Raw genomic sequence first — 15,589 nt, 5'->3', positions numbered from 1 at the left:
TGTATTTCTGCATAGTGTTTTAGCCCTTTACCAGTTCACCAGTCGTCTGGACGACACGAGACTGACTCATAATAACTAATTTTGTGTTATTACTGAGAGACATTATTCATTCATTATCTGTAACCCTTATCCAGTTCAGGGTCACAGTGGGTCCAGAGCCCTGGAGGGGGCGCCAGTCATTCACAGGGCAATACAGACACACACACGTTCACTCACACATACGGACACTTTTGAGTCGCCAATCCACCTTCCGTGTGTTTTTGGACCGTGGGAAACCTACGCAGACACAGGGACAACACGCCAACAGTCACCCGGAGCGGGACTCGAACCCACAACCTCCAGACCCCTGGAACTGTGTGACACTACCTGCTGCACCACCGTGCCGCCCCTTAAGAGCCATTAATAACCAATAAAAACATAAAAAGCCAGATAATTTAAGTCCAGAAAACTGTTCAATAGAAATGTCCCCAGGTCTTATCTTGGTGTTGATAGTCCCTCTGTAATGTAAAATAATCTTTTTTTTTTTTGTTAAAGCCATATTTTCATTCATCATCGATGCATTGTCTATATATGTTTATCCAATTGAGTGTCGAGGTGGGTCTGGAGTCTTCCAAGAATCATTGGGCGCAAGGCAGAAACATGCTGGAGGGGGCGCTAGTCCTTCACAGGGTGACACACACACACACACACACGTGTACACATTTACACCTATGGACACTTTTGAGTCATCAATCCACCTACCAACATGTATTTCTTGGACTATGTTAGAAAACTGGAGCACCCGGAGTAAACCCATGCGGACAACACACCAACTCCTCACAGACAGTCACCCGAAGTGGGAATCAAACCCACAACCTCCAGGCCCATGGAGCTGTGTGACACTACCTGCTGCACCACCGTGCTGCCCTAAAGCCATATAGCTACAGTAAAATATAATACCAAATTTATAAACTGTAAACAAAGTGTAGATAGATAGAGTGGGAGACCAAATAGTATTTGGGTTTTGGACAATTCTCAGCTGTTCAGGGATACTCACCTGGGAAATACATTACTGTGTGTATTGCTGTGGATTGCGAGTAAACAGACGTAGTGTCACTGAAAGTAAAAAAATGCTGGTTGTAAAATGTTAACAAAGCGCTGCAATATTTCCCACAATTGTCAGCTTTAGAACTGAAGTCTGTTAAGTGCAGTTTTTTTTTTATACATTATACCTCCAGTGTGAGTTCAGTATTTTGAACACAGAAAGCAATTAAACTTAAATGGGACTGAATAATAGATTACTTTCCTTTTCACGAAGTTCCTTATTGACTCATGATGTAACAGATTGAGAACAATTTTATTGAGTTGATCAGCTCTACACCCAGTCAGCATCCCATAGATCGGAATAAAATTTTGGGAAACTCCTTGCAAGTTTATAGTCTTAAGTTAGGTGAAGTCACTAATCATGTTTTCATTATGCAACATAAACATAATTTACGCACACTGAACTGATAATTATTTTGTAATAATGTGTCAATTAGCTGTTTATATTATTATTATATATATTATTATTAATTGCTAGAAGATATATCACAGGCAAAATAATCAGTCAACACACCACACCGCAATATTTGTGTTCTGAAAACCATTTCAGAAACATAGATTCAGACAGCCATTGCTTACCAATCCTGAAATACTGCTAAGTGGGTAGAATAGTGGCAGGGAGAGTAGAGAAAGAGGCAGCAATTTACTGCATATTCAGGGATCCAAATATATTAAATAAAGGCAAAAGGTTTTTACTGTTTTCTTGGAAATAATTTCATATATAATTGTGATGAACAAAGATGTACAGGGGTTGGACAATGAAACTGAAACGCCTGGTTTTAGACCACAATAATTTATTAGAATGGTGTAGGGTCTCCATTTGCGGCCAATACAACGTCAGTTCGTTTTGGGAATGACATATAGAAGTCCTGCACAGTGGTCAGAGGGATTTTAAGCCATTCTTTTTGCAGAATAGTGGCCAGGTCACTACGTGATGCTGGTGGAGGAAAAGGATTCCTGACTTGCTCCTCCAAAACACCCCAATAATAGTAATAATCTGGTGACTGTGCAGGCCATGGGAGATGTTCAATTTCATTTTCGTGTTCATCAAACCAGTCTTTCACCAGTCTTGCTGTGTGTATTGGTGCATTGTTATCCTGATACACAACACCGCCTTCAGGACACAATGTTTGAACCATTGGATGCACATGCTCTTACTGGTGCAATGTGCAGTTAATGAAGATTGGCCACCAGGCTGCTCCAATTTAGCCATGAAACCTCCCACACTAAAATGACAGGTGTTTCAGTTTCATTGTCTAACCCCTGTATTTACAAGGCTTTAAAGTTGATTATTTTATTATAGTGTGTCTGAGAGAGAGAAGAAATAGAGAGCAAGAGAGACAGAGAACCTGCTTGAAAAGCCTAAATAAGTAATATTTAGTAGTATGCTATACATTTTAATGTATTTATTAAAGGCTTCACTGAATTCTGTATCCATAGGACTGATCCCATTTTTGGCCTCTCACACCTTTAACAAAAGGAATATTTATAATGGTGCAGATGCAAAACAATCTGAAATAATATAAACTTGAGGCGTCTAAAACATTAATAAAATGTTTGTTAAAGTTCTAAAAGCCGATTAGCTTTGTTACATTTGAAGTGGGAATACAAATTTGATGTTTTTTTTGCTGTTCCAAATCATTTTCATTCTACATTGCCTCCTGAATATTTGTATCTTCAATGGCTTGGCTGCCTTTGAGGCATTGATTTGTTCTTGAGCCTAAATGGCCTAACATTAATGCAGTCCTGAATGATTTAGCAACCATTTTTCTTTATTACAGGAAATTAGTCTAGTAATGTGCTTCAGAGGCATGTGCCACCACTTTGTAATTAACTTTTAGGACCCTAAGTGCTAGAATATTTCTCTAAGATTTACGAGTCCTACATAGTGCAGTGAATGCAGTCAAGTCGGAAAACAGAACTTAGTGTACAAAGATTAATATACTCAAATGGATCGTACAGTCTGTGTGGGAATGAGGATGCACTTTTTTCTCCATTCATAAGGGTCACAATTACAGAGAAACTGTGTTTGTAAACATAGTTTTACCTTATACATGAACAAGAAGAAAGCAACAGGAATTAAACTCTAAGTATAAAGCACATTTGCTGAGGGCACCATGCTTATAAAGATTTCAGAAGGGTCAGTGTTCTTATCAAAGCCTGCTCTGTTTGTGTCTACTTCGTAGGCTGTGCAAGCTGCTGGGGTGTCAGCATGTGATCTTTTCTACTGCTCCATTTTGTCACAGTCAAAAGAAAGAGGGGAAAGGATCGGTTGAGAAAATGTTCCATCCTCTTGCTGCGTTCTTCATTTATACTTTGCCTAAGGTGCACATCAGCCTCCAGGGACAGCTGTTATATTTAAACACCATCTAGGTCATCTTCACATGGGCCAGTCATGCAGTGGTAGCTTTTTAAAATGAAACTCTGAATTAACTTTATTCATCTTCTGAAAGAAAGATGCCCTCACCTGACTCTATTACAAATCAGCAAGTATAAGAGTTAGAGGAGGGCGGATAAAATGGTAGTATCATAGACTTATTGTGTGAAATCTTTATGAAATGGATGCTTTTATTGTGGGTGAAAGAAAATGTTTTCATGCTGATTCTTTTTGGTTTAAACTATAACTATTGGGCTATTTATACTCCACCCACAAATTTGAACTTTGACAAGCTTAAAACAATTGAAAGGTAATCCATTCAGCCTAATGAGGAATTGTAATTTTCTTTATTGAATATATTGCCTTAGATGTTACCCAATGAATTGCCCAATGTTACCATGACCTGCAAAATAAGTCTGGCCCATTGCATTAGGGTGAAAAGGATTGCTCTAGCTGTTACAGGACAGTTTTGTGTATCAGAAGTTAATGCATATGTGGGTGGAGAATATATAGTCCAATTTCCTTATATTATTTGAAAGAATTTCACAGCTAACTGCATTAATCAAGTTCACTTGAAACATTTCTTTATTTAAGTTCGGTCAGTGGACAATAATGTCAACATCAAATACAATATTATAAAGAAGCCACTGAGGCGCAGTAAAGGAAGCTAATGTTGTATTTTAAACTGTCACTAATGGTTAATATGAAGGTTAAACTACCAATGAGAGAGATTAGAGTGAGATACATTAGCTAACAGCACACTCTGAGATTGGTCAGGCTGTAGAGTAGTTGGTGTATATGGCGGGTGCATTTGCTACTTCTGAAGTGTTCACTTTTGGATCTGGGCCTCCGACTCCTCATCATCATCCTCATACATCTCTCCCTCTTCTTCAGCTGTGGCATCCTGATACTGCTGATACTCTGACACCAGGTCATTCATGTTGCTCTCAGCTTCAGTGAACTCCATCTCATCCATGCCTTCTCCAGTGTACCAGTGCAGGAAAGCTTTACGCCTGAACATGGCAGTGAACTGCTCAGAGATGCGCTTGAACAGTTCTTGGATGGCAGTGCTATTGCCAATAAAGGTGGAGGACATCTTGAGCCCCCTAGGAGGAATGTCGCACACAGCCACCTTCACATTGTTGGGGATCCATTCCACAAAGTAGCTGCTGTTCTTGCTCTGAATGGCCAGCATCTGCTCGTCCACTTCTTTCATGGACATGCGGCCTCTGAACACGGTTGCTACGGTGAGGTAGCGGCCATGGCGTGGGTCACAGGCCGCCATCATGTTCTTAGCATCGAACATTTGCTGAGTGAGCTCAGGCACTGTGAGGGCGCGGTATTGCTGGCTGCCTCGTGCTGTTAGAGGCGCAAAGCCAGGCATGAAGAAGTGGAGCCGAGGGAAAGGTACCATATTGACAGCCAGCTTGCGGAGGTCAGCGTTCAGCTGCCCTGGGAAACGCAGGGAGGTAGTGACCCCACTCATGGTGGCTGAAACCAGGTGGTTGAGGTCACCATAGGTGGGTGTGGCCAGCTTAAGCGTGCGGAAGCAGATATCATAGAGAGCTTCGTTGTCAATACAGTAGGTTTCGTCTGTGTTCTCCACAAGCTGATGGATGGACAAAGTGGCATTGTAGGGCTCCACCACTGTGTCAGACACTTTAGGGGAAGGCACTACACTGAAAGTGTTCATGATTCGGTCAGGGTACTCCTCCCTCACTTTACTGATGAGCAGGGTCCCCATGCCAGACCCTGTGCCTCCTCCAAGGGAATGGGTGAGCTGGAAACCCTGCAGGCAGTCACAGTTCTCACATTCCTTCCTCACCACATCCAGCACTGAGTCCACTAGCTCTGCTCCCTCTGTGTAATGACCTTTAGCCCAGTTATTACCTGCTCCACTCTGGCCTGGAATAAACCACAGAGTTTCAATTTTAACTCATTTAGTGGTGTAATGTCAGATCTATAACAACATATCAGAGCTAAAGAGATATAACATAGATTTAGCTAATCGGTAAAAGGATTTAGATCTGAGATCAGCCGTCTAGATGTGACTAATCAGATTTAATTCCTAACTCACCAAAGATGAAGTTATCAGGTCTGAAGAGATGACCAAATGCTCCAGATCGCACACTATCCATAGTTCCAGGCTCCAGATCCACTAGGATGGCTCTGGGAACATATTTGGAGGCTGGCAAGAGAGCAGATACAAAGCAATGAATAGGTAGCATACAAAATGAGTTATTCAATAAGGCAATCCATTCATCAGAGATATGACCATGACAAAAATAATACTGCCTTTTCAATTAATGTAATGATAATATATATTTTCAGGCTCTTCTGTAAGCTTTCTTACACAAATGTATCAATAGTTAGTTCACATTTTTTCCTGGGCATTAATGAAAAATTTCTGTTGTTATTAAGTGGTGCTTTGCCTGTATTCACTGTGTGATCGAGGGCTCATTCTGACTCACAGGAAGCTTCATTGTAGTAGACACTGATTCTCTCCAGCTGCAGGTCTGAGTCACCAACGTAGTTTCCAGTTGGGTCAATGCCATGCTCATCACTGATCACCTCCCAGAACTGCACAAGGACACAGCCAACCAATCAGTAATAAAACCTTTAATACATGGGATGAAGGCTGATGACATTGAAAAAACAGTTCCCTGAAGCATGAATATTTTAAAATACATATTTCTTGTCATCTTTAATTCAGAGCATATTTATTTTACAAAGACTTTTGCCAAAATAATATGAATTACTTTAATCAGAAGGTAAGAAAGGATAATGGAATTGCTCCCATTACGTTTAGGCATATGGAATAAATTAATATAGTAATTTCAATTTGATAAATATATAAGCAAATGCATTTGTACCACAAAAAAACTCCAGGTTAATTAAGTATTCCTGCAGCAGCAGTTTGAGATAGCTTGATATTCTAGCAACAGACTAAAGAAAAGAACATGTCAGACTGCTGCTGTAACAGACACAGCTGTCCTGAGGGGATGAGGGAGGGGGTTATGGCATCAGTCCAGCAGAGAGAGCAGAAGAAAAAAGAGCAGGAGAAGCAGTGAGTGAGTGACAGATGGAGCAAGAAAGAGAGGGAGAGAAAGCAACAAAAAACACCAGAGAGAAAGATGTAAGAAATGACATTGTAAGTGATAAAGTATAGCAACTCATAGAAGCGATACTGCAATAAATAAATAAATAAATGTACATCTCCCCCCAGTGAAATAGAGTTAGGTGAACATAGTGTAGTGTTTGGAGCCTTGCACAAGAACACATTGGTGTAGATGGTGTAAAAAGTGAGTCCTATGCTTAGATACATTTTTTATGAAATATAAATTTAATATTAATGGACCAGAATTATTATGGAAAAATATTGCTATGAAATTACATTAAACATCTGAAATTCTCTTCTCTTGACAAATTTCCTGTTTCTGAATTCCTGAGCAAACCTGTTTATCCCCACTAGAAATAGACAAACAGCTCTCAGCCTCTCTTAAAAAATAATTTAATCAAGGGGGCATGACTTGGCAGCTGAGAATAGGAGCCAGTGGGGAAATGTACTTCCTCACTGGCCCATTATGATGGTGTGGGTTCATGTGACTGGACTTAAGAGTGACCACTGCAGAGATGCAGACATGTAGTTCAGGCCTGTGTGTAAACTGGTAAATAGTGCTGTAAAGATCTGTTCCCTGCACTGAGCCTGGGATTTGGGCTTGGCCTAGAGTGCAGGGTCTACTGCTTGAGTTGTAGTAATTTGGGTTAGAGCTGTGGACTATGGCTGAAAAACAGCACAATGGTCCTGACAAAGAGGTTTGTCTCTCTGCGGGAATCCTCTGATAGAATTCCTTCCAGCTGGGGTGTAGCCATTAAGACACGTGAAAAAAAAAAAACAGAACCAAGAAATAGCACTTTTATTCAAGAAATGTGCTGCTGGCCAGTGCATGATAAAGACAGTTAAGACAGGCCAAGTTAATGCTATCCCCTTTTACTCTTTCTCTCTCTCTCTCTCTCTCTATCTATCTATCTATCTATCTATGTGTTTGTATGTGCACGAGTGTGAGTGTGTGTGAGAGAGAGAGAGAGGGAGAGAGGGAGAGAGGAGGGGGAGATATATATATAGAGAGAAAACAGCTCAATAAAAAGGAACCTCACTTCAAGGACACAGCAAACAGTGAAGAGCATCATGGAATATTTGACATTTAGTGCTCTGTATTTGCTATAAGAATCTATACGCACATGAATTGAAATGCTTTCATCAGCAGAATTGTGGCCATTCCTTCACCCCCACTCTCCCTCTCTCTTTCTCTCTCTCTCTCTTTCTCTCTTTCTCTCCCTCTCTCTCTCTCTCGCTAATTATTTCTTCAACACCAATGTCACCTGCTATCTAAATGGGTAAATGGGTAATTAGGGAATCCCAAATCACTGGGCTTGGTTTCTTAAATGTGGCATGTACTAATTTGTCAGAGATAGAAAGGAATGAAAATAAGAACGAGTGAGAGGAGAATGGAAAGTGAGAAAGAGTTTGCCATTAATAACATAGGTAAGAATAACAGCTAAATATATTAATTTTCATTGTGGCATGAAAATCTCCTAACTCCTTTTTTCCCTGTTTTTTTACTTGTTTTTTTTCTTTTTATTCCAAGAAAATAAATCTTGATAAATGGATAAACAGTAATGGAACAAAGTCCCTTTATTTTAAACATGCATCAAAGTTATGAATGTTTCCAAATTTCTACACAGTTACCATTTCCTAGGATTCAACTGACCAAAAGAAAAAAAAATTAAATTAAAAAACAGGCAAGACCCTTAGTACATCGTCCAGCTGAAGAAAATTGGCAAAAGAATTAGCTTGTGGTAAGCATTTATTCCTAATCAGAACATGTGTGTGAGCGTGTGTGGGGAAAGAGCTGCGGTTCTCATAATGGTAAATTAATGACAGGGCAGATGCGATCACGTTAAACGATCTTCAGCCACCCTCCTGCAGACAGCATGAGATCACCGCATTATGTTAGCCCCCTCCTCACTACCCCAGCCCATTGCACTACCCCCCTCCCCCCAATTCTCCACTCCCAGTCTCTTTCCAGCAGAAGGTGCTGACATATGCCTGTGATACAGGATATCCTCCGCTCTCTGTTTTGAATTACATGACAGGGCTCTGGTGATGATGATGTAATGGAAGTTGTGGTTATTATACGGCGCAGAACGCTAGTCGTCTGCAGCATCACTGGTCTCTGCGCTCTAAATGATCTGCTGAGTAATAGCCCATTTTAAAAATGCCCACAACGATAAAAGTTATTAGATCTATTCAATATGTTGCTCTTTAAATCTGGGACAAGAAGCAAAAGGAGCTTACAACCATCTCCACTGGTATCTGCACACCATTAACTCCAAAGGAGAAAGGCAGTGCTGTTTACAATGCAGTGAGATGAAATGGGAATTCAGAAAAGTGTGTGCAGGGCCAAATATCAGCAGTTGACTAATATATGAATTATTTCTGCTTGGGTCTCCGAAGGCAGACAATGACTGAGCATGCTGCCAGCACAGCATCTGTTACAGTACTGCAGAGCCATGACAAAGCAGGTGGGGCCTGATACAGGCCTCTCCAACTACAGCTCATTATTCATTCTGATCTGGAGTAAGCACAAATGCAAAACGATCCATTCCAAAATATTGCACATCCATTTGTAACCATTTGGATATGGGTCTAGTTTTTCAAGAGAAATACAGCTGGCGTGTAATGGAAAACAGAGTCCTTTCTCTTGTAAAAAGTGTTGTTAATCATAATATGGCAACGATCCTTATTGTATCTGTAAAGCCCAGTCCTTCATTATGCATTTCCAAATGGAAAGAAAAACTCTTCAGTTTACAATTATGAAGACAGTCTCTAATCACCGTGCAGCACCACAGGAGCCCTGCCTGTCCACTATGCTTTTTACAGGAATATTTGAAAATAGGTTATTACATATTCCTCTCTCTAAACCTTCAATGTTCCCAGCTTCTCTGACTTTCATTGTAGAAAAAGATCTGTGTCCGTGATTTTAGACAGGAGATGTAAGCTCAGAAATTTGCCATGTCAGCTAGGAAGGAAACTGTGTCTTTGTTTGAGCCACTTCTGCAGCCTCTCCCGGTAAAGCGTTATTTTCCCACCTGTTTTCAGGTTAGTCACGCCTCCCGAATCCATGATTGGCCAGTATTTAATGTTTTGATTGGCTGATTGCCTGTGAATGAGGAATATTATCCAATCTATGAGATGCAGCTGTGCAAGCGCAAACTAGTTTGCCGGAATAGCGGTAGGTGAATATAGCGGAAGGTGAATATAGCGGAAAACGGGTGGGTTCTCAGAAATACGGGTGGGGAAACAAAGTCTCAGACGACAGAGCGGAATGACACCGCAGCTTGCTGTTCAAACCAACTTCGCTCTCTGGAGACGAATTAATTTTTTATTAGCGCTTCTCCCAGCTGTTGCTCTTTCAGACATTCCACTGATTTGAGTCAGGAGAGATATAACGGTTTAGTTTAGTTTTCTGAAAGAGTCAAAGGGTATGGGCGTTGCCATGTCTTTCACGTTTGGTCCGGTCACTTCAGCAGAGACAAGGACAAGATAGAAGGACAAGGTAAAGCCAAAAACTAAAACACACGGGGAAACACTATATCTTTTTAAGAATTCCCACTTGTCTTAATTATAAACTGATGTTAAGATCAGAACATTGCATGGCAGTTGCCCTTCAGAGTTTTCCACGAGTTATTACTGAGGAATGAGATTTAAATCAAGATTAAGAACAACGTTACCTTGGCTCCGATCTGATTGCCGCACTGGCCGGCTTGAATGTGAACGATCTCGCGCATTCTGTCCCGTTTCGTCCAGCGGCTGTCGGTGAAAGGGCTAATGTGTGTATAAGTGTGTGTCCTCCTCCAAGTCGCCGGCAGAAGGTTTGGGCAATCTACGCGAGGCTTTTTATACCGCAAACCGAGAGACTTTACCGCACCGTAGAGAGAGAGAGAGAGAGAGAGAGAGAGAGAGAGAGAGAGAGAGAGAGAGAGAGAAAGAAAGAAAATGATGCGGTGACGTCAGTCTCCGCACAAGCCAATCAGAGAGAGCTGAGAAACCAGTCGTCTGGGTTCTGTGGTACCAGACAGAGCAGCAACATCAGCACCACTGCCTTATCAGTAGCCTGTCATCAGCATGTGGACATGTTTACTCTCAGAAATAAAGAGCACTGATACATTTTGTTTGTCACAATTCAAAAAACATACGTTAATTTTACATTTAAAATGTTTGATTCATTTGCCAAGGAATATGGTTACAGGTAGTTACTGTAAAGTCCATAACTAAAAGGCATAGGCTGATGTCATACCACTGAGGGGAATACTCTTTCCACCACTCCAGTGACAGAGGGTAGGACTGGTGACACATTACACATCACTCATTTGTGAAGCCGACACAGTGGCTGGGCTGGGCTTTGGAGGAATCATCTGTCTATCCAGTAGAAGCTGAAAAAAAAAATCACCATTTAGTATTCACACTTAATCTAATTATCTTTGAGAACCTGTGTATAGGTTTAACTCAGGACACACTGTCCTCTTCTAAAAACTAAAAAGAGCCACACCTCCCTTATTTACAACTTGTCCTGCATGTTAATGTGAACAATTTCAGAATAATTTGTCATCTTTATCTTAATCTTTAATCACCCAGTAACAGATACACACCTTTCTGTTGTTACATGTGTTATACATTTAAACCTACATTTCAGAGGTGCACCATCTATGTACATGAAACAGCCTATGAGTAACATAAAGGAGGTGTGATCTGTCACCATGGTGATCAAAGAATGTCGCAAGGTACTATTTTTAAAATCATTATTAAAAGCATTTCGGACTCTACCTGCATCAGAAATGTACAAATTGAAATTGAAATAAATAAAAAAGGTAATAAGAATGAAGGTCAAATAGTGACAATGATCTATTGAGTTGTTGGAGTTTTAGCAGTGTTTTTTACTGTTTTATCTTCCATTGTACTGCAATAGGCTTTGCTTGTTGTTTTTTTAAAACCTCCATTTTCTCCACTTTAACATTTCCTCTTCTCTCCTCATAATGCTGAGAGAACAAGATTTATTTCAGCATTCCTCAGGCTTCCAGTCATAGCGCTCTTGTTGTCCAAGCTCCAGCAGCTCTCTAAGTGGAGGTGAGTGTGACTCAGGAAAGAAACTGTAAGTTCAGTAACACACTCTGCAGAGGCAGCATGGCGGTGGAGGGACAACAAAAGACAAAATCCCTGACTCACTCTGACCCCACCCACAGCCAATGAGCTGGCTGGGCTTTGAGTGGGACCCTACATTGGATCCTTTAAACACAAGAGGTGAGTTTAGAAAGAAGAAAAGTATGAACAAGGAAAGAAATACATTCCATCAAATAAGTGTGTAACTGCGTCTATGAAGTAGCAACAACCAGTGTTCACTGGTTGTTGAAGAATGAAGAATGAAGCCTCACTTCTGCACTTATTTTCTTTCAACAAAAACAGGCATGTGGTACATTTGTTGGAGCAGGCATTATACAAGAAGCTCAAGTCTGTTCTAAAAATGATTTACCAACACAGGATGGATGTTTAAAAAGCACATCACTGACAACAATGGAATGGAAAGGAAAATAAATTCTAACTGTAATACGCAAATATTATACCGAATATTAATGTTAATTTATTTTTGTCTTTTAAAAGTTAATCATGAGTTTTCCTTGAAGATTGCCCTGTGTAAGCAATACACAAAAACATGTGGCATTGTTACATTCGTAGCATGCACTGTATCTTTCCTTAAAGTGATTTTGCACACTCATGAGCTCACTTCTGCCTTAAGCATGATGTATTGATCTCTGACTCCAAGGACAGATGCAGTTGAGTGCTTAATTGAGCAGAGCTTTCAGAGGCTTAACATACACAGATGGTGCCACCCAAGGAAAATATCAGGGGGAGGACCAGGCCATTTACAGAATAATTTATTCAGATCTACTCCCTATATGTAGAGGAGGTACGACCTCTGAACAAGATCTGTTTTTTTCTGGAAAAGTCCCTGTCTTGAAAGGCAAAGACTGAAGATTACCATGGATTAAACCCTCTCTGATGCACCAGTAAGCTTAACCAAGTTTAGATTACAGTTTGTATGATCATATTCCTGCTGAGCTTCTTTTCACCATTAGCCTTTAAACGACTGTTTACATTTCTAAAGAATGGTGCTTAGTATCAATGGCAGTATGCGTTCTGATTATTGTGAACACAATTTCAAAATTTTAACAACTTGTAAATATGACAATAAAAGTGAATTATATTTAATATTTACTTATTATACCCCTCTTCAACAAGGTTGCAGTTCCATGGGGTTTTACAAAATGTGTGACATTCATTGGTCAAAACACCACAAGGATCAAATAACACAGCATCGTTCTCACCCTGTCTGAACAGCACTTCTCAAAAAAGTGCTGTTTCTATGCCTTTTCCTTTAAAGGGAACATATATGATCCTGAAGATCTACCGTCCTCACAGCACAACAAACACCCCACCCCCCACTCCCTATTGTGTCCAATCCGAAGCTCTGCCATCCAAAATCATACAAGACATTGCTAGTCTCGAGGTTTTTTGTTTGTTCTCCTTTGCATATTTTAGAATGGAAGTTACAGGACTGTAATTTGTTCATGTTTGAAGTTTACACTTTAAAATAAGAATTGTCTAGTCTTGTTAAAAATCTTTGCTGTTGTGGCTCTATTGGTTCACAGTCAAGCCGCAGAGCGTAATTATGATTAATGAGTCTGAAGCCCGCAGAGAGATGTCCAGGCCAGCACCTGCGGACTGCTGCCCAGTTCTGACCCTATAACTTGACACTGGCTGCAGCACAGAGAGAGGCATATGTAAATTACTTACAGAGACAGGATTTCAAGGGTCACAGAGAAGGCCCTCTGGGAAACATGGTTTAAAAACACATTCCTTGTAGAAAATTACTTTCTTCATCATCTGATTGCCACACTGCTGCTAAATGGAACATTTGGCAAGTTTTGTATCTGTGCAGGCCCAAAAGTAGCTTTAGAAAGCATGAAATCTAGAGGCACACCAGCGTTTACATCAATTAAAACTAAGTTTACCTTAATTTAAATTGCCACGTGATTGCTGTGCACTGAGCAGTAAAACTCGTTCAAAAGACTGGAAGCTATCAGGACAAAACATCATCATTTTCAAATCAGTTGAAGAGGACAGATCTAAAACTGACTGGAAATAATTCCTTTGCATTCACTTCCTGAAATTAGGCTAAATATATGTTTCCTTCTCCTGGATCTTGCATCTAACAAAGATATGGCTTAGATACAGCAGTTTATATGGTGTCTGATACGATGTGAAAAATCAATGCAGACTTACTGAGAAAAAGCAGTGTTTGTGCAAAGTCACCGTGGCTTTTAAAAGAGTGGTTTGGAGGCAAGATTTGTGTTTAGAACCACAGCGCCCTCTGCTGGACTAGAGAATTGATTCAGTAATCCACGAGGATTTTTAAAAAATGCGAGCAACAGCACTCTCTAGTAGCCAGGGCATGCTATAATCTCCATCTCCTAATACCATACTCAGAGCAAACAAGTTAATGACAAAAATGTATCCACTGTGTGAAGTAGGAAAGTGCTTGTTAGACCCTGCCAATATTGCTCATTGTGAATATGAACTTAATAAATGAGGATATCAATTAAATCAAACCTTTTAAATTGTACACTGTATACTATTTTAACCCAACCTACTGTCACTTTGACTCTCCCATTACACTCATCTTTAAACCAGCAGGTCACAACTGAGTACACAGAAATGGAAACAAATGGAATGAAAAGACAGAATACAGTACCAGTCAAAAAATTTGGACACATCTTCTCGTTAGTCGTTGGTGGAATAGTGCTATTCTCTGTATTGAACTGTGTACCAGCACCTACCTCTGCACAACCCAAGTTATGGTCTCAAACACATTAAGAAGGTGAACAGTTCTACAAATTAACTCCTCAAGGTGACGACCTCATGAAGCTAATTTAGAGAAATCAATGCTGTCATGAAAGCAACAGGTGGCTACTTCGAAGACTCTAAAGTATGAAACATTTATTTAAGTTTTAAACACTTTTTTTGTTTTACTACATAATTCCATTTGTGTTCCTTCATAGATTCTTCCATATTCATTTACATGAGAAGTAATGAGTATGAGAAGATGTCCAAACTTTTTACTGGTACTGTACATTCACTATATGTGGAAAATGGCCCAAAACAAAGGAAACCTTCCCTGAGTGGGTGTGTCCAAACATTTGACTGATACTGTATAAAACTTACCGTGACCCTGAAATGAATTACATGACAAAGGAAAAGATGATGATGATGATGATGATGTATGTAACGTTAAACACTTTATATGTGTGACAAGCAAAAAAATGCAAACAACTTAAAAGATAAAAATTTGAGTTTTTACAAGAAAAATGGAAAATTGCTGCAGAATTATTTGCAAAACAAAAGCATTCATTCATTCATTCATTCTGTCATTCATTTATTCATTCATTCATTATCTGTAACCGCATATCCAATTCAGGGTCACAGCGGGTCCAGAGCCTACCTGGAATCATTGGGCACAAGACGAGATCACACCCTGGAGGGGGCGCCAGTCCTTCACAGGGCAACACACACATTCACTCACACATTCACTCACAAACAAATCAAAACAAAAGCAAGTCTCTCAAAATAACACAACCTTAGTAAACAAATAATGTTGCTGCCACAGCTCCTGAGTCTGGGTCCTTGGTTCAGTTCTCACATGGGGTCACTGTCTGTGAAGAGTTTTGTGTGAACTCTCATATCTCCGTGGGTTTCGTCTAGTTTCCTGCCACAATTCAAAAACACGTATTGTTTTGTGGATTGTCTGTGTAAAATTGTCCACACGGGTGTGAGAGTGTGAAGGACTGGGTGAGTTTGTGACATCCCGTTATAGACTGGCACATTGAAGAGGGTGTGTTCCCTCTTTACGCCCAGTGATTCTGGGTAAGCTCCAAACCCACCATGACATTAAACAGGATGAAGAGATTAATGAAAGTTAAGGAATGAGTGTATAATAAGTGGTCTTTGTAATT

The 15,589-nt window shown here is 40.2% G+C and overlaps 1 protein-coding gene across 2 annotated transcripts; it reads right to left on the bottom strand.

Moving 5' to 3' along the window:
• Positions 1–3,999: 3,999 nt before the first annotated feature.
• Positions 4,000–13,878, bottom strand: LOC136709271 (tubulin beta-3 chain). Of its 2 annotated transcripts, XM_066684399.1 has the most exons (5): positions 13,863–13,878; positions 10,822–10,957; positions 5,932–6,040; positions 5,538–5,648; positions 4,002–5,365 (listed from the first exon to the last, which is right to left on the bottom strand). In XM_066684399.1, the coding sequence occupies exons 2-5, from the start codon at positions 10,885–10,887 to the stop codon at positions 4,290–4,292; spliced, it is 1,362 nt and encodes a 453-aa protein (XP_066540496.1). In that variant the 5' UTR covers positions 10,888–10,957; positions 13,863–13,878; the 3' UTR covers positions 4,002–4,289. The 2 variants fall into 2 exon arrangements, with proteins under 2 accessions (XP_066540495.1, XP_066540496.1); XM_066684398.1 differs by lacking the exons at positions 10,822–10,957; positions 13,863–13,878 and adding an exon at positions 10,256–10,420 and having other exon boundaries at positions 4,000–5,365.
• Positions 13,879–15,589: the final 1,711 nt, after the last annotated feature.

Source organism: Hoplias malabaricus, chromosome 11 (genome assembly GCF_029633855.1).
Source record: "Hoplias malabaricus isolate fHopMal1 chromosome 11, fHopMal1.hap1, whole genome shotgun sequence".
NCBI lineage: Eukaryota > Metazoa > Chordata > Actinopteri > Characiformes > Erythrinidae > Hoplias > Hoplias malabaricus.
This window is presented reverse-complemented; position numbering and strand designations above follow the sequence as displayed.

What these genes read in the sequence shown, in the direction of transcription:
- LOC136709271 (XM_066684399.1), bottom strand. Translation starts at nt 10,887, where the DNA reads ATGTGTAATGTGTCACCAGTCCTACCCTCTGTCACTGGAGTGGTGGAA. An exon ending in AAAGAGTATTCCCCTCAGTG is followed by an intron (nt 6,041 to 10,821) that starts GTATGACATCAG and finishes GTCCTTGTGCAG; the next exon opens with TTCTGGGAGGTGATCAGTGA. An exon ending in ACCTGATAACTTCATCTTTG is followed by an intron (nt 5,366 to 5,537) that starts GTGAGTTAGGAA and finishes GGTTTATTCCAG; the next exon opens with GCCAGAGTGGAGCAGGTAAT.